The sequence below is a fragment of the Pecten maximus genome, chromosome 13, assembly GCF_902652985.1.
Source record: "Pecten maximus chromosome 13, xPecMax1.1, whole genome shotgun sequence".
Classification (NCBI taxonomy): Eukaryota; Metazoa; Mollusca; class Bivalvia; order Pectinida; family Pectinidae; genus Pecten; species Pecten maximus.
Window position 1 is genome coordinate 38,229,894 of NC_047027.1, and position 19,127 is coordinate 38,249,020.

Genomic DNA, 19,127 nt, shown 5'->3' on the forward strand with positions numbered 1-19,127 from the left:
TGATAGAGGACGTGCTATAGCGATGCTTCTGGCAGGGAACACGCAACTTCACGTCGCTCGACAATTCAGAGTTCACAAATCGACTATTAGTCGATTAGTTTCACGTCTTAACGCAACAGGAAGAGTCGATGACCAGCCGAGATCAGGACGTCCACGCGTAACGTCGCGACGTCAAGACCGGGTTCTTAGGTTGGCACACCTGCGTAACAGGAGATTAACGGCCGCTGAAACGGCAAGGAATACGATTGGTAATCATAACCGTCGAATTCATCCCCAAACAGTGATCAACAGACTGCGTGAGGCTAATTTGCGTGCAAGGCGACAGTACGTTGGTTTACCACTAACACCGCAACGTCGAGCACGTCGTATGCAATGGGCAACGGCACATATGCCCAGACGTTTTCCTATGAGACGTTGGAGGTCTATGCTCTTCACCGATGAATCTCGATTCACGTTATTTCGAGCAGATGGCCGTCAACGTGTGTACCGGCGTCGAGGCGAACGTTTTGCTGACGCCTGTGTTTTGGAACACGACCGATTTGGGGGTGGATCAGTTATGGTTTGGGCGGGAATCTCCCATGGTTTGAAGACGCCTTTGGTGATAGTCAATGGGAATTTAACGGCCGTACGCTATCGGGATGAGATCCTTAGGCCCCATGTTGTGCCGTTTGTTAGGCAGCATCATCTAACCTTTCAGCAAGATAACGCGAGACCACACGTTGCAAGAGTCTGTAGAGACTTTCTTGCGACACAGAACATTGTTCCTATAGATTGGCCTCCATATAGCCCCGACCTGTCCCCAATCGAGCATTTGTGGGATGAATTAGACAGAAGAATTCGAAATCGCCGTAACCCCCCAAATACCCTCCCTCAGTTAGCAAATGTACTCGTCCAAGAATGGAATAACATTCCAATACGGAAAGTCAATGCCCTGATGAACTCAATGCAACAAAGAATTAGAGATGTGATAACTGTTCGAGGAGGACACACACGATATTAGGGCACGGTTTCAAAACTGCTGCTATTTCAACTTGGATTCACGTAGGGTACTACCAATCATGACCTTCTAGCAAAGTGACCTGTTCTTAAAAATCTCTAAACATTTAAAGGATGTTACATCAATATTCAATATTAACTATTACATATGAAATTTAAACATAATGCTCACAAGTATTATTTTATTAAACCTACAATTTGAAGTTGCGTTTCTTTTTCGTTTCAGTATATAAACGTTAACATTTAATATAATGGACTTACTATTACCACTGTGCTTCCTTTTAATGAGAGTCTACCTCCGGTGATTTTTGTTTTTGCTTTTTTTGTTTGTTTTTGTTTAACTTTCTTTAGCAATGTGCAAATTCCAGTGTTAAATAAGATGGGCATCTTAAGCATTTTAAAAGAAAATATTTCTCTAGCGACAAAAACAGTAATATATAAAGCCATAAATATATCAACAAGATATTTAAGGTGTTTATGATCGGTGTTAGAAGTAAGATGTGCATCGTTTTACATTGAACGCGAATCTATAGCAAAGTATAGAGTATGCAACTTACCTCAAAATGGTAAAATGTTCCAGCGAAACTCAGATTAGTTTGTGTGGGCGAGTCCACAAAACCAATGTTGTAGGTCTCTCCACTGACAATATTCAGGACCCAGCCTAGCTTGTGAGTAATTCTCTTGTCACGGAACTCGGCCATGGACGATCCGTACTGGTTTGTCCAGTTCGACTGCTTGAACTCCAAGGAAGCGGGCAAAATGTTATTAAAACCAAATCTGTGAAATTTAACAGAGGATGGGCATACGCTTGCTGGTATACCAAAATTGAAATCAGAGAAAGATGTACAACTTGGTGGGAGGGTGCCTGTAGTGGGAATGACTTTACAGCCAGCGCTGTTACATAAGGTGCCGTCAGTATCATGAAGTACTCCCTCGAATAGCCAAGCATAACGTCCACGATTTGGAGAATTTGTAAAGGTCAGCCCGGATGTTTTATAAGAGAACCCAGCGCATTGGTCGCCGCATGTTCCATCAATTCTTGTCCAGGTAAAGGCTGAACATGAGGATTTGTCAAAATTGACGAATTCAACATTGCTTGTCTGGAAACCAAACCCGTACGGAAGAACGACGGCTCCATTAGTACAGACCGAACTAGGTGAAAACGAGGCATATCCCACGATAAGCGAATTCTTGATTGCAGCTTCATTCGCAGGATTTATTGAGTCTTCTCCTTCAACTATTAGTTTGCCTTCAAATCCAGCCTTTTTATTGGCTACAGCCTGAATATTGCTGAATTGGAGGGCACCTGTGTTTACGGTCTCCACTCCTTTCTCATTATTCCAGGTCAAAAATGAATCAAAGACGGCGGGTGTAGGGGCAGCGGAACCACAGATTCCACTTACTCTTGGCGTGTAGGTAGGGAAAATCCACAGACCAAACCAGCCAAAGGAATGAGCACTGTTATTGTGGAATACTCCAAGGGTGAGTAATTTAGGGCAGACACTTTTAGTGAATGATGGACCTTCAGGGTGATCATGCATACGGTACCAGAACCCGAAGTGAGATCCGCCAGCAGCACTGTTGTGTTGTATCGTGTTATTGGGGTTTGTACACCAAAACGAGGCTGGAGTAACATCGTCATTTAGAAGACTAGAGCTCTCTCTGACAAACACAGCAAGATTGTACTGGATGGTATTTCCTGTCTCTATACCATCCTCGAGGAAGAACGCGCCTCCCATGATATTGTAGATGACTATGTGTTCGACCAGTAGGTTGTGTGTGCCGTGTATGTTGACTGCACGGTTAAAGGTTTCATGGATACCAAGCCCACGGGCATAGCTGTGCGACATTTCACCATTGAGATGGAAATGGAGGGGATAGCGTCCAAGTCTAAATGCCTGACCCATATGGAATAGCTCCACATATTGTATGCGACCAGTGGATCTGTGTGTGTCATATTCGGGGGCATGAATCATGATCTGTCCACCGAATTGGTCACTGCCCATTTCCTCACCGAAGCGTCCCTGGAAGCATGTCTGGGTAGCAAACTCACCTTTAAAACAAAGACATGCATTTTTTTGTAGTGTGATTTGCATTATAGATCAATGGAGGTGTCTTTTAAGTATATAATCAGATGTTTAGAAATCGAATCACAGATCAGGATTCAATGACTTACCAGTATCAAAGCCATCAGGACAAGCCTCTATTTTCTCAATCCATTGTGCATCACTGTTTCCCTGAACTTTTACATTATGAGTTAAAAGTCCAACTTCTGCGGCGAATGTCAAGGTGGCAGCATTTCCACTAGTTCCAAAACTTTCTGTTACGGCGATGTGGTCATTTGCAAGATTAGAGTCTAAAGTAAGGGTTTTCTTATCTCCAGCGATGTTTGTGATCGTTTTCTGTTCATTCTGAGACTGCGACTTGAAATCACCAGTAGTGGCTATGACGATCGTGTCTCCAACATTCCAGTTGACAGCTTGTGCCAGTTTGATAACGTTAGAACCTGCACTAGCTGTTTCTGAGAGCTTCGTCCAGGTAATAGGAGTTGGTATACCTAAAACAGCCACAAAACAAGACTTCACTATGACAGTATGGTAGAATTGGTCAACTAATGTGGGTGTTACTAGGGCTCGGCATCAATTTAACCTGTATCATACAAAGGCATTGAAAAGACGGTAGGTGTGTGAAAGTAAAGGCGAAAAGAACATATCCCTGCAGAGTACTCTGACATGAATCAAACCCGGTCTCCGGCGTAATAATCCCCAGCTCTACCTCCCGAGCCAAAGAAAGCAGATTAACACGTAGCACAAGCCAAACCGACCGGCTCTTTTTACATGTGACTAATGATGGAATGAGAAACTGTTACTAGTTGAAAGAAAAATAAAACATTTCTTTACCATGTAGATCAAGTGTACCCTCACGGATGGCCAACGTCTTTGTTCCGTAAATGGGAAGCTCTTTACTGCGGTGATGTCCGTACAATGTAATCGTGGCTTTGTGCTGGAATGGAGCTTGTTCTGTCCCGACCTGGTGGAAAACATATCATAAAAATCACTAGAAGTATGCATGTAATAAACATATATTCTGTTACATTTCATTTGATAACATCCAAAATACCTGCAAAAATGTATTTTCTGAATTGATATTTTCCTTTTCTAAAAATTCTTAGATGCTATCAAAAGCAATATATATATAAAGAATGTGTTCTAATGAATTAGAAACCTTTTCTGCAAATGTTTCTGATATTTCCTACCTCTACGTTATATGTGTTTAGTAAGTAGATATAGGTAGAAACAATTAACCCACTCGTCCATATGTTTAGCAGCATGCAGCCGTAGCCTAATTTTTTTTTATTTTCATATATTTGTTAGGAATGAATAAACTTTATACCTGAAACAGTCCTCCGTTAGTGACCAAGATAATTTCTGATTTTAATTCCACGTCTTGATTGTCATCAAAAATGAGTTCTCCCCCTTGAATAAGAAGCATTTTGAGAGTAGCAGTGGTAGTGTCTAGGTAGATGGTCTGGCCGGCCTGGATAACGACAAGGTCTCCATCTGTTGGCAGTGACACTCCTCCCCAGGAATACACCGAAGACCAGACGTCTACGTAATGAAAATCCGCTCCAGTCTGTAAACATACCATGTCAACAATCACCAAATATAAAACGCCAATGGAAATAGGTAGGAGAGGATCGGTTTCCTTCTTATTCTACATAAAAATGGAATAGAACCAGCAAAGTATCTAAATTTTAAAACAATTGTTTTCACTGGGAAATGTCATATGTGTAAGACAAAACTAACTTCTAATATTGACTTAGGCCAATATCAGTCTTTAGACCGTATACAGGTGACGTCACCACTTTGCGAAGGCATACTGGATTCGATTTTTAAATGTACCTGTATGGCCTGACCGTTCCCAGCAATCTCCACTCGGACCTTGCCTCGGACAGATGTTGTGATAGATCCGGTATCACACACGATCTGGGTATTGCTGACTGAGTCGACTACGCACACACTACCCTCTATCGATACAGCACAGTCAGATTTGATAGTCCTGTTTTAAAACATCATGGTAAAATATGAAGGAATGATTTAAAAGATTTACGAGGAAAAATACTAAAATTTGAGTTTTTAACACAATGATAAAATAATTTAGGACAAATTACTGCATCTTGGTTTTACTGCCCTCTGTAGATATATGTAGCATCTAACTAGACCTCTTTGTGTATTTCATTTTTGCAGATATGAAAGTACTGAAATAATTAACAAACTTTCATGATGTACCCTCAATTATCTTGTCTGATAAGAATTGATCAACCAAACCCGAATATTATAATTTTCACAGGATCAATCATTAATCGCATTGCTACTGACGACGTTTTCAATTATGTTCAATCATGCTATGGCAGTATAAGATTACGAACCCGAAGCCTGATCCCGCCACGGTGATTCGAGTCCCTCCTCCAGTCCCGCCTCGTTGTGGAGTTACACTTGAAATTTCCGGTGTCTTTGTTGAGTCGTATGTGTAACTAAGTGTTTGGGAGACAGCATTCACCGTAACCGACACAGTACAGACCTGGGTCGTGGTGCCTAGCGGTGAAAGGTGAAAACAGGATATCTTAACTTTGAACTTAAAGCCTGTATACATGCCGTTTTTAATCAAATGCATTTTCATAAAATTGTTTAATTCTTTATACAATGTACATCTCAAAACAGAACTAAAAATCTTTGTGATGTAATTCAGTACCCAAAGGCTTTGTGGTATAATATAGCCAATATTAAAGACATTAATAAGTATTGATACGATTTAACATTTTTCTTTTTTTAAATGATGTTTTTCATAATGATTTACCGAAAGACAGTTTGTGTACAACAAAGAGCTGTGGGCATAAACCATGTGCTTTAAGATGTATACAGAGGCACAATAACAGAAGGGTTTCTTCATGCTAAGATTCAGGAAACTAAGGGACAAAATCATGCCATAAGTAATCTGTCGTAAAACAATTTTATGATTTACTTATAAAATTACACTGAACTAAGGTCCGGCTACATGGGGCTGTGTCTTGGTTCCCATGATTATCGGGAATACTCATAAACAAGTAAACCTACCTGAGGCAGCAGGTGTAACACACACGAATTGTGTTTCTGTGGAATTGAATTTTGAAGACTGATTACAAGGTATGGAGCATATGGTAACAGAGGTACTGTTGTCAAACCCTGATCCGGATATCGTCACGGTCTGGTCCCCGCTTGTACTTCCTGTTGACAAAATGTTATTTTCTAGTATAAGAATCTCTCCTTATAACGTTATATCCTTTTATTAAGCTAAATTCATTCAGAGTTATAAAAGTAAAAGGGTGACGAATGCTTACCAGAGTTGGGATTGATGCTGGAGGCAGTCATAGCGAATGTAAACATCTTGTCATTATTTGAGAGTCCACTACCCGCGACTTCCACCTGAAATTCATAACTTCCGGCCCTATAGTCCCCAACAGTACACGCGATCTCCGTTGTCGAGGCCGAGATCAAGGTACAAACCCGTCCACCAAGAGTGACAGAGTTGTCGGCTATAGTTGCTCCGAGATTTGTACCGCTGAGTGTGACGGTCTCCCCTGAAGACCCGGATGTTGGCGAGATGGATGATATCACTGGCGTTGCTCCAACTGTGTAACTAAACATCTCGGCTGTATACGCCGTTCCTCCTGAAGTAACGATAAGGTCAAGGTTGTTTGCAGCAACGTGGGCCGCACTAGTACAGATAATCTGTGATAGTGTTACTGAAGCTACAGGACAATCAGTACCATCGACAGTGACTGTGGTCCCCGTATTTTCAAACCCGTTGCCTACAACAGTGACCTTGGTTCCTCCGTTGGTACTGCCGGCTGCCGGGCTGACAGAGGTAATAACAGCCTGGCCAGTTACAGTAACAGGTGAGCTATCATACTTGGCACGCCCTTTCTGTGCGATATCTACTACCACTGACTGTGATCCAACTGGTATAGCTGAGATGGTACATTTGATGGAGTCCGTTTTAGCCTCGGTCACAGTACATACTTCACCTCCAACAGTTACACTTGCATCATTGGCTGATGTTCCAAATCTTTTTCCAGTGATCACCAGTGTCGTTGAGGAACCGTCCACTGTTGTGGGAGAGACTGATTCCACATTGGGAGTAGACCCAAGATCGTAAGTATAGTCACATGACTGGCATTCCGCAGTCACCATCTGACCTCCAGCGCTGACCTTGACCTCCAGTGACTTGACACCGTCAGTGATTGACTTGGGAGTAGAACAGACGATAGATGTGTAGGTGAGAGAAGTGATGGAACAAGGATAGCCTCCAATAGTCACAGTGACATCCACGCCTGGAACACTACCCTGGAATCCTGCTCCTGTAATAGTAAGTGATGTGCTTCCTTCCAGAGAGCCCAAAACCGGCGAAAAGCTGGAAACAACAGGAATAGCAGCAAATGTCCTAGTTATCTGTCCAGCAATAGCTACACGGGCGTTTCCCAGGTTTCCGATACGGACAGCTAGTGACTGCGGTACGCCTACAGGAGGACTGGAGGAAGAATCAAGTTTACAGGTAATTGAGGAAGTCGAGGCTGCCGAAACTGTACACGAGTCACTGCCGAACTTGACCTCATTTTGACAATTTGTTGTGGACAACCCAGTACCGGCTAAAACGATATCGTCATTTGCCGTTCCGTTATTGCGGTTTAAGGAGGTAATAGTTGGTGTCAGACATGACCAGAATTTAAAGTTGAATTTTGCAGCGTCTCCTCCAGTAGGTGCCGGATCTGAACAGCCCGAGATAGTGCTGAGGGTTCCTACACATGACCCGGACGATGACGGGTTACTCACACCTAATGACACGAGAAAAACATCATTAAAACAAACAATGTTATATGATATTTGGAAATGCTATATATTTGTATTCCATCTAATAAATGAACGTATGAAAGGGTCCGCCTTAAATGACTTGGTATATATATATACAGTTAACTCCATGTATGTACTCTCTGTAATTACCAAAACCGAGAGTAGAGACATACACGTTTGAAGTAATCTATCTGAATGAAATATGTTATTTCTGCTTGCATTGTTTCATACTCGAATATCAGGTAATCGTACTCCGATGAACTGGCTACTTTATTTTGGTCTCAAATATTTTTTTCATTAAAGAACTGACCACTTACCTGAATTCTTGTCGTAAGAAGCCTCGATGCCGCCTATTTTGACACTCAAGTCCCCGACAAAGGATGCTTTACTGATCACATTTACTGACCCGCGGAACCACGTGGTTGTGTAGATGTCAACATAATCACTCCAAAAATATTTCAGGCCCAACGTGTTAAACTTGAATTCAAAGGCACCTGTATGGAATATAATACATATATACCGTATATCGGGTTTTTTTTAGCGAGTGTCGCGAATTATGAGATATCGCTAAAATTGGTCACATTTTACAGTAAGAGTTAGCTCCCTTGTATGGGTGTTGTCATGAACCGATCACCTGTTTACACATGCCGTATTCAGATGTGCTTAATTGATCGTGACTCGACTGAACTGTTTTATTCAATAAAAATGTACTCACAGTTTACCATATTTTTGTCCTTTCTATAGATCTATTTGAAATCATAACGAGAGTGGCATTGCAAAGTGAAACATGGCCATGCTATTTGTAACCGTTACACGGAAGGACAAAGAAAGTCCTGTCAGGGACAGACCTGTACGTGTACTGTACGTCTTCGTTTTTGTTGCATATGAAAGATATATATGCTAAAATTAGAATTACATGTTGTGAAAACGATATAATATTCTACCAAAATAGCAACACAATTTTTGTTGTTGCTATGTAACTTTAAAAGTTAACTTTTCCATGGAACAAGATCTTTATAGAGACAAACTATCTGGTATGTAAATTTACAACTTGCAGTTCAAAGGGTAAATACCAAATAGACTGTCCGAGTCATATATGTCTATACTGTTCACGTAAAAACTGAAGCAAATGATTTTTGACTTCTTGGTTCTTGACGTATCTGATGATTTGATGCTCATCAAAGTCATTTTATTTTTGGTATTTTGTAGATCGCTAAAACGTGAAAAATATGTGTGTTGGGTGCATTTGGTCTGTCGACTATTAACGTTTATATCATGACAGTTTGTTTCAGTGTGAACAGTGTTATAGACGAACATCTTTACCTGTTTTGGTACCAGTAGGACCACTGCTGAAGCCGTCAGACTCCGCTACTGTAGCACTAGCGTTTGGTGTCTGTTGCACCCTCGGTTTCATCCCCGCGACCCAAGATGGATAGTCCCAGCTCCAACGAACCGTATCTCCAAGTTTTACCTGGACATTCTTTGGGTTCCATGCATAGCCAATGCCAAACGCTGCAAACCAAACCAAAATATGATAGATCAGTATCTCCTATTTTAATTATGCTACCTTCTCTCTATTTCCCTCTTATGTGCCGATAATTTGTAAGACTTTCACTTTCATTTTCTCTCTCATCCATTTCCAACCTACTTAACAGTCCGTTCTTAGGTCAATATACTTTGCTTTATATTCACGATCTCTGTCAACAATATCTTTTATCAGCTTTATTCGTCTACTGTCTACTCTCCTTTTATCCAATTAACACTTTATCTATGTCTTTAATACCCACAATGCCTCTCTCGTTCTAATGTCCTCAGCTATCCAACCAGCACTAATATGTATATGTCTTTAATACCTACAATGCCTCTCTCGTTCTAATGTCCTCAGCTATCCAACCAGCACTAATATATCGATGTCTTTAATACCCACAATGCCTCTCTCGTTCTAATGTCCTCAGCTAACCAACCAGCACTAAAATATCTGTATTTAATACCCACAATGCCTCTCTCGTTCTAATGTCATCAGCTATCCAACCAGCACTAATATATCTATGTCTTTAATACCCACAATGCCTCTCTCGTTTTAATGTCCTCAGCTATCCAACCAGCACTAATATATCTATGTCTTTAATACCCACAATGCCTCTCTCGTTCTAATGTCCTCAGCTATCTAACCAGCACTAATATATCTATGTCTTTAATACCCACAATGCCTCTCTCGTTCTAATGTCCTCAGCTATCCAACCAGCACTAATATATCTATGTCTTTAATACCCACAATGCCTCTCTTGTTTTATTGTCCTCACCGAAATGAGATCCCTGGTTGTCTATCAGGTGGGTCGTTCCAGTATCACCAATCGTGCACTCGATCTTGGTTGATGTGGCTGTAGTAGCATCCACATCACAAGAGGTGTCTCCAAACTTCACTTCAGCATCAGCACCCAAGCCTTCGCCAGTGATGGTAACCTTTGTCCCTCCGTGTAGGGATCCCTGAAGTGGGTACACGTTGGTCACTCTCATGAGGTAGTTGATCGTTGGTACAGCACTGGTACTGATTAACAAATATGTCTTGATATTAGGCAAAAGTACAAAACAATGAAGCTTTTGATAACAGTATATATGAAAATGTTATACATCCTTTAACGATGTCGAGTGCTTGCGAACAATTTACGGAAACCAACACCAAGAAACTGTTACACTGCAAACTAGGAAGGAAAATTAATGAAATGAAATCCAATGATGACATCTGTGTAAAAGTGTAAGCAGTTTGGATGTTAACATCCATAAGTGGTAAGTAATGAAAGCGAATTACAAAGAACTGCATACCAGTATACTCTTGTCTAATATAAATTGCCAGGACCTTTAACTTATATTGAACCTGACATCAAGCCATATTTACCTGGTGAGAACAGCAGCGCCATCTGTCCCTACAATCACCTGGACAGAATGGACTCCTGGGGTAAGTGAGGGCAAGGTCGCTGTCACTGTGGTAGTTGAGTAAGACAAGGGGGTGACGACACTTCCCCCAATAATCAATGTCCCGGAACTACCAAATCCGGAACCAGTAATTGTCAGCGTAGCTCCACCTGGTGTCAGATATCAAATACATAAATCGTTGAGTATTATAGATGTAGAAAGGTGGTAAAATAAGTACTTAAGATGACATAAATACTTACCACTGTTTAGCTTAATCATTTTAACACTCAGTACTGAATTTATAGTTATATGACAGTAAAACAAAGAAATTAAAGCTGTCATATCAAAATCATAATCAGGGAAAAAGCGAAATAGATATTCATTTTGTTTTACTTTATACATAATTTTGCAATAAACTAAGGTTTTAAAGCATCACATGACCTTGAACTGCACTGACCTTTAACTCCTGACGTGAGTGGAGTTATTGACGAGATTTGTGCCGTTATACCAGAGTCGTATGTAAATGAACTCGAAGCTGTTGAGGAGGCAATACCAGTCATAGCTACAACCACTGATACTGCGCCTGGGGATGTCTGCAAAACAGTACAACACTTAAATGATGAAATTCAGTTAAACAATGAAGACACATAATGTAAATCAAAGCAACCTAGAACATATATACTACATACTGGCATATGGAGGGTCATTATTGATTACAAAACTGACCTTTGGTGGAATGACACAGACAAGCTGGTCAGGTGAACTGGAGATAACTGGACAGTCTTGTCCATCTACGGTCACTGTTGCGTCATTCCTGAAGCCATATCCGTCCACGGTCAGGTTCACGCCACCTGGGATTAATCAAAGTCAATGAAAGACTTGACGGAAGTCGAGTTATAACATGGACAACTTTGTCTGTAAGGCCGACCCTTATAGACGATGCCAACATAGTATTTCCTATATGTCGCCTTTTCAGCCTTTATGTTCCTCCTAAAATACTTGAAGTTATTGAGAAAATGTTGTTGATTGTATCTACACCCTTACCTACTAGACACAGATGAAAATAATTTATGACTTTACGTACCACCTAAACTATACACACAGGTGAGAAACTATTTATGACTTTACGTACCACCTAAAATACTAGACACAGGTGAGAAACCATTTATGACTTTACGTACCACCTAAAATACTAGACACAGGTGACAAACTGTTTATGACTTTACGTACTTCCTAAACTACTAGACACAGATGAGAAACCATTTATGAGTTTACGTACCTCCTAAACTACTAGAGGAAGGAGAGAAACTGTTTATGACTTTACGTACCACCTAAAATACTAGACACAGGTGACAAACTGTTTATGACTTTACGTACTTCCTAAACTACTAGACACAGATGAGAAACCATTTATGATTTTACGTACCTCCTAAACTACTAGATGAAGGAGAGAAACTGTTGATCCCGGTGGTGTAAATGTACTGTACGTCACCGCTACTGTGTTGTGCAAGTCCAGATCCTGCGACATTGACATTGACCTTGTGAACACCTTCTGGGCCGCTACCAATCGTACAGGTAATTGACGTGGAGGTGGAGGCAGTTGCAACACATGCCACGCCTCCGATCATCACGGAGTTGTCTGCAGGTGTTCCGCTGAATCCTGTGCCAGTGATGGTAGCCACTGTGCCAGATAGTCCTACAGATAATAAAGTTAAATAGTTAAAACATATATTCCTGCTAGGGACAATCAACGAGGTAAAATATTTCAATTTTTCAAATTCCTATGAAAATTAACTGAAACTAAAATCATATGTGAAAATTTTACATTTAGCCATCTGTCCAAAAAAGTGGATTTCAATCAATCACTAACGAAAAAAGTTATGCTTTCAGTTGGAGATTTATTGTAGACATGTGACAAAGGTATAGCTTTATTTAGCTTATAGTTTTCGCATCTGAATGACGGTTTTACGCCAGTCATTGTAGTATTATCACTGTACCACGCGATACATCCGTTACTATAGTTTTATCGCTCACCTGTACCAGGGGAAATTCCAGTTACTGTTGGTGTGCTGCTGGTCAACCACTCAAAGTCACAGGTACCTGAGCACTTAGTTGGTACACCATTGATCAACACCATCACCTATGGAACACAGCACGTTATAAGTTTAAATTATATTTATAAAGTTAATACTATTAATCAATTGTTGTATTGTACTTACTCTAACGGAAGTTTGATTTGCGAATACAATAGGTTGTTAATACGTGTATATTATACATAAATAGTACCAGAATGTAATATCTTACCTGTGCTTTTGCATTTGGAACTCTAAGGAATTCTCCAGGTATGGGATCATAATTAATATGGCCGTCAGTAACATCCTTAGCTTGCATGGAGACAGACTCCCCGGTAACACTACTGGCATCCACCTGAGGAAATAATACACCAACAGCTTATAAATGTCTCATTTTCAAAAATGCAGCCGTGGCTTTGATTGTTATCAAATAAATATAAACGTATATATATGTTTTTTGTTGAAATCTGTATATAATAGCTTTTATTGAAATGTCAAAGTTTTGAAATAATTACAAAATGTATTTTTCATATTTATCGACCTCATGCCAGCAGACACTACGTTATTCCTAGGTGGAAGCAATTTTAAACTCGCTGAAAGCGTTTTTCTCCGCATAAGTTTTTATATTTTTTACTACTCAGTGGTTATGATATATTTCAATATCTCGTTTGAATATTCTTTGTAAAAACAACAACAGAAAAATACCGACATTGAAATGGGGCCGTAGAACTGATAGAAATAAATACCTGGATAAGGGATTGGTCCCCGGCCAGAGAGTCGTAAGTTATTTTCCAGTTAAAGTTGGCGCAATCCCCCTCTTTTGTGACTGACGCTTCGTTAAGTCCCTCAATCGACTTAAGATTATCTGCTAAACTATCCGTATCGATATCAGCCGGGATAGCTGTTGAAAACAAGAGGTCAACATGCTGGTTCACAACAGTTATGTTCTATTTTTGTAAAAATTCTAGACAAATTATAACTTTGTAAAATTAATTTGTATGAGTGAAAACGTTATGAGCAGATTCGTTGATAGGGCTTCCTAAAATTCCAGACAAATTATACCTTTGCAAAATTAACTTGTTTGAGTGAAAACGTTAATATCAGATTCGTTGTTGGTGCTTCCTGTAACAACCAATTTATTTCCGCTACCAACTTCAGTTTTTGTATCATGTCATCTCAAAAATTATTATCGAATACGGCGTCATCATATACAAGACTTGGATTAAATACGTCATTGATTCATTCCGCCATAAAACTATGAAACAGAAGATCAATCAAACTTACGAGGAGTTGTCGACCCAAGGAAGGTCAAGGTGAATGTACCCTTTATTGGGGGCGAGGCCGCTTGGACTCGCGACACTGAAACACTGGCCCCAGACGGTGTCTGTAACAGCAGATTATTAATTATCATTAGTCGGCAATCTTTCGCTGAATTCCAATATTGGTAATCGACATAAGTTCCTTAATTATCTTAACATTTCGATTTGACAGAGCAACATTTACATGATATTTAAATCCAACAACAATAAAAAACTGAACTAATTGCTTTTCCAAAAGTGTAGCCAATCTGCGCATATTTACTACATGCGAAATATATGAATACCAATAGCAGGATATCTGATCAAAGATTGTTTTGAGAAGTGTCACACGACACCAACTTTCATTTTAGTTCTCCTAGAGGATTGATTTTAATTTTGACTGAATATCATCTTTTTCTTTTTTGTCTTCATGTGATTGTATTTTTTCAAATATACGTCAACGTAGAAATTGCATTCAGCTCAAAACTCCCATTTCCATATTTGTTTTCCACATCTGTCAAAATAAAATAAATATCAGGAAGACAATGTCGATTGATCATGTATGATATATACCTGTGCAGAATCTGAAGTGAAGAGTGGGAAGTTGAATCCACAATCTAGCGGCACAATGGTGATCTCGTAACTTCCTGGTGATCCAGTAACTGATACACTGTCGACCTGGACGCCGTTCGGTTTGGCTGCCTTCAGTCGCTGCATGGCAATTCCCGCTGTAACGCAACAAATATCCATTGGCATTCGGTATAATATCCACTAGATAACTACAGATATTGTTATTTTACGTGGGCAATTTTATCAGTTCTTGAGGTGCAAGGCATAACAAACAATTTAATTATACTACATCGCCGATGTGTGTGTATCGATTCTCACAAAGCTGCATATGAAATATATGATATACACTGTATGAAATAAAATCGCTGGTTAACGTCACCAATTTAATAAAGATGTACCATCAACTTACCGTCACTGGTTGGGGCTGTTGTACCCATATACACTTCGTCAATGTAAACATCCCCAGAGCGATATATGATAGCTGCATTCAAATAGAACCTACTCCCTCCAGTCGCTATGGCGCTGAGAGCAGTCAGGACGTCAACACAGCTGTACTCCCATCTACAGAGGAAACATTGAGAGTCCATCTTTAACCAGGACATCCATTATCTTATACTGTGTAGATAACAAAACCCTTCGCTAACGACACCTTGTTGTATTGTAACAAACGTGTGTATCAATAACAAATAGTTTGACGAATCGTACCTGAACAATGACTTGTTTACGTTAAAAACAAATACTGAGTGATGTTTAATCACTTTCTTTCTATAGATTACTGGATCAATTTCAAATGAGGCTGAGGGAAAGCCTCATATTAACAAACTTATATGAGAAGAGCGTCGAATGATCCACAAATAGAGATTAGCTTGATCTTATCACTACACAATGTTACATATTTTGTCGTAGTACGTACCGGTCATATTTTCAGGCAAATCTACCCAAATAATTGTTTGATCATTGGTAAAAACTAACCATCAATTTTGGTAATTAAAAGGGAGGATTTACTTTTATCGGACATACAGTGAGTATGACGGCGATTTATTGTCTCGGTCAGTACGTACCCGGTAGTCCCAGTGGTCGTGATGACGTTTGTCAGCGTGGACCAGGTTTCGACAGTCTCGGATTGCTGGTCTTTGTATGTATATGAAAGTCTCAGATTAGTACCGATGGCGCCTTGGTGAGCAAAGCAGAGCTACAATACAGACAGAATCAATGTTGATCGAGGTACAAACACAATTTTAATACTCTAATAGGTAAATAGTGTTAATTTAATGGATTTGTTAACTTAATGGAATTGTTCAATTTCATGCAATAAACATGAAAACAAAAAAAATTGAAATTCTCTTAGAGGATAAGAGTCAATGTCACCCAAATGTTTTGCAATAAAGTCTAAGAAATCAACTCACTTATATGAAAAACGTCAACAGTGTGAATTTCACTTACACCCGAGTAAATTTCAAAATGAATGCTTAATGCGTATTTGCACATGTGAACTTTCAGGTTTAAAATGTATATTCGTATGAAAAGCTCCAGAAAATACCTTTGGGCTCAGAGTCAAAGAGAGAGGGTCCGTGTCTGAATCCGATTTGAAGATGTATCTTGGATTTTTGACAACATATTTGCCACAGAAAGCTTCCATCTCTGAATACCTGTTGTTCCGGTTATAGGACGGAGTAGAGGAGGATGACTCAAACGTGTATTGTACTTTCTTCCCAGCGGGAGTTGATATGAAAGACGGGCAACGCGTACTGAACAGATTCTCCATTGAAGTTTGTACCTAAGAAACAAACGTAAAGGTCATTTATAAATATCAACTCTGGGGACTTACTGCTCTCTGCTTAAGTTCAACAGTGTTCCAATTAGAACTAGATCTAATGAAATGTTACGGTACATGTATCTGACAATGCTTTTGGGGGAGGGGGAGGGGGTGTGGGGATGGGGAGGTAATTGTAGTTGCATGACATCACATTTAATTATGGAGTCATACTCAGTTTGATCGCATAGAATAATTTCCAGTAAAAAATTTCGACCATCAAACGTACCAGAACAAGAAAAGTCATCTTATAGACTAATCTCCAATGTAATCTAGAAGTCGACCACGAAACGTACAACACATGTAAACTATCGCCCAATGGAAATTAAACCAACAACAATACGGATATTGCACAAATATTTCTTGTGCTGAGAAACAGTGTGGTTTAACCTGATACCTATAATTTTACAAAGGAACGACGACTCGCTATGTCATCTACTTTCTCATTGGAGACATACCTCGGAGACGGACGCTCCCGGAGCCACAAGAGGAGCAGGTATTCCTGCCATAGACATGGCTACCACGGCACCACTGGCAACACCTGTCGTTGTCTTGGCAACGGTCACAGTGAGTGAACCGGAAGCCTCGGTATCAAATGCTGGGAAGTCTCCTGTAAATCAAAAACATAAAAACAGTTAATGTTCCTTCCACTGACAATTAAATGCATAAAACCATTTTCTTTATTTTACTGTATATAAATGTCATTACATACAACCTCGAACGTATACATCATGTACATATATCAACTGTCAAAGTCATCAAATATATATGTATGAAGTTTTCAGGGCTGATTATAACTTCATTTCATTAAGGTGAAGGTCACACCAATACATACCCCGATCTGAAGTAAAGGTGATGGTGTATTGAATGCCGTTGGTTGACGTGGTTTGATCAGTGACAGACACACTCTCTCCGCTATCAAAAAGAGGAAGTTTATTGATAGCACTGGCAACATCCGACGAATCGGCTTGGAACTCTATTAAATCTGCAGACAAAATAAATTAGAAATCTAAATCAAAGGATAATATAATTTGATGAATAAGGGGAGACAACTTTAAAGGGATATTTGTTGGAAAGAGACAGGAAGAGGCTTTTGCTGAAGGTGCATTTTTTTAAAAAATGTAAATCCTAAATGTTGAAACCAGCCATTAGAAAAACTTTGTCATTTTTTGTTTCCTATTCCTAAGATAATATGGTTTAATCTAAAATTAATTTTATTACAGTATTTTATACAAATAATTACATCCGACAGTTATTTTAGGCGCATGAAGATTATGCAAATCATGTCCGGCTTTAGAAATTTACCTGTAAATGCGGTGTAAAGAGACAAACGGAACTGTCCCCCGGCTCCGGACACATTCTCCTCCACGGTGATGGTCTGGACGGCGGAGGTCGACGAACCGGAACTAAACCCAGTGAAGGTGAGGCTCTGGATCTCACGTTTAATGGTAGAGCTAACTTCAATCTTCTGTTCCTCTGACTTAACGTTATTCGTGTATGAACTCGTTAGATTGGTGTTGTAGTACCGGGCCGACACCTTAGCATACGCCCCAGAGGTTCCCTCACGGTGGTATACCTCCATATAATACCTATATACGACAGAGCATATATTATAATTCGTTTTAGAAACTTACAAAAACAATCATTAGACAAAATACTACAAATTCGTTTTCCTTTGTACTTCTCTCAAATCTCCACGGATATTGAAAGCAAAATAAGGAAATTGTCGTGAGCGGTACCGTAACCTGGTCGTGTAATAGGCGATTTATATTGATCGCTATGTGTTTTCCCTTTAAATTAAAATGTTGGTCTTTGTTATTATGGGTTTGTTCCCATTTAAGTTAAAATGCTGGTCTTTCTTATTAAGAGTTTGTTTCCCTTTAAGTTAAAATGTTGGTCTCTCTTGTTAAGAATTTGTTTCCCTTTAAGTTAAAATGCTGGCCTTTCTTGATATGGGTTTGTTTAACTTAAAGTTAAAATGTTGGTCTTTTTTGCTATGGGTTTTCCCCTTTAAGTTAAAATGCTGTTCTTCTTTGTTATGGGTTCGTTTCCCTTTAAGTTAAAATGCTGGTCTTACTTGTTGGCCTTGGAAAGCGTCTTCCTGGAGGAACTCTGACTACTGGAGCTTTGGTAATTACTTGTTAGACCAGAGTAAGCAATCCTCGCCTAAAACAAAGAATTTTAAACGTAAAACTTGAACATTTACGGGCAGCTCTTCTCGTCAAAAGTTAACAAAGGAGAAATTTAACAAAGAGTAAACATATTGTCATTACCTAACAGATATTGAAAAGTAACTAGGCCGAACTCTTTACTGTTAAAAACTGTAACCTTAGACGAAGTAATATCCTGGCTATTCCAACTGCACATACCGATAATAGTTACGTATACATTGCTAGTATGGTGGCATATGTCTGCCATCAAGTTGCCGCCTTACGACTTCAATATGTTGACATTTTCTGAGAAGATGTCGACATCATAAAAAATATGCCGACAAAAACCGAAAAATATGTCGACTGAATAGTTAACTTACCGAGATAATATTGCCGTGATAATTATCTAGGAAATCAATAGCAGAAAT

General features: G+C 39.6%; 1 protein-coding gene across 1 annotated transcript in view; it reads right to left on the minus strand.

Moving 5' to 3' along the window:
• LOC117340161 (fibrocystin-L-like) overlaps nt 1-19,127 on the minus strand; it is a 47,633-nt gene that overhangs the window by 9,080 nt on the left and 19,426 nt on the right. The window contains exons 14-40 of the mRNA XM_033901922.1: nt 18,627-18,715; nt 17,855-18,138; nt 17,385-17,534; nt 17,008-17,159; nt 16,277-16,513; nt 15,798-15,928; nt 15,146-15,297; nt 14,740-14,894; nt 14,153-14,252; nt 13,615-13,769; nt 13,101-13,223; nt 12,831-12,936; nt 12,223-12,492; nt 11,523-11,647; nt 11,254-11,389; nt 10,780-10,966; nt 10,187-10,431; nt 9,207-9,395; nt 8,201-8,377; nt 6,374-7,867; nt 6,111-6,260; nt 5,426-5,591; nt 4,899-5,055; nt 4,390-4,629; nt 3,897-4,026; nt 3,173-3,553; nt 1,554-3,049 (exon numbers count right to left, since the gene is read on the minus strand). Coding sequence (XP_033757813.1) covers nt 1,554-3,049; nt 3,173-3,553; nt 3,897-4,026; nt 4,390-4,629; nt 4,899-5,055; nt 5,426-5,591; nt 6,111-6,260; nt 6,374-7,867; nt 8,201-8,377; nt 9,207-9,395; nt 10,187-10,431; nt 10,780-10,966; nt 11,254-11,389; nt 11,523-11,647; nt 12,223-12,492; nt 12,831-12,936; nt 13,101-13,223; nt 13,615-13,769; nt 14,153-14,252; nt 14,740-14,894; nt 15,146-15,297; nt 15,798-15,928; nt 16,277-16,513; nt 17,008-17,159; nt 17,385-17,534; nt 17,855-18,138; nt 18,627-18,715 — 7,377 coding nt within the window. The remainder of the gene's footprint in view (nt 1-1,553; nt 3,050-3,172; nt 3,554-3,896; nt 4,027-4,389; nt 4,630-4,898; nt 5,056-5,425; nt 5,592-6,110; nt 6,261-6,373; nt 7,868-8,200; nt 8,378-9,206; nt 9,396-10,186; nt 10,432-10,779; nt 10,967-11,253; nt 11,390-11,522; nt 11,648-12,222; nt 12,493-12,830; nt 12,937-13,100; nt 13,224-13,614; nt 13,770-14,152; nt 14,253-14,739; nt 14,895-15,145; nt 15,298-15,797; nt 15,929-16,276; nt 16,514-17,007; nt 17,160-17,384; nt 17,535-17,854; nt 18,139-18,626; nt 18,716-19,127) is intronic.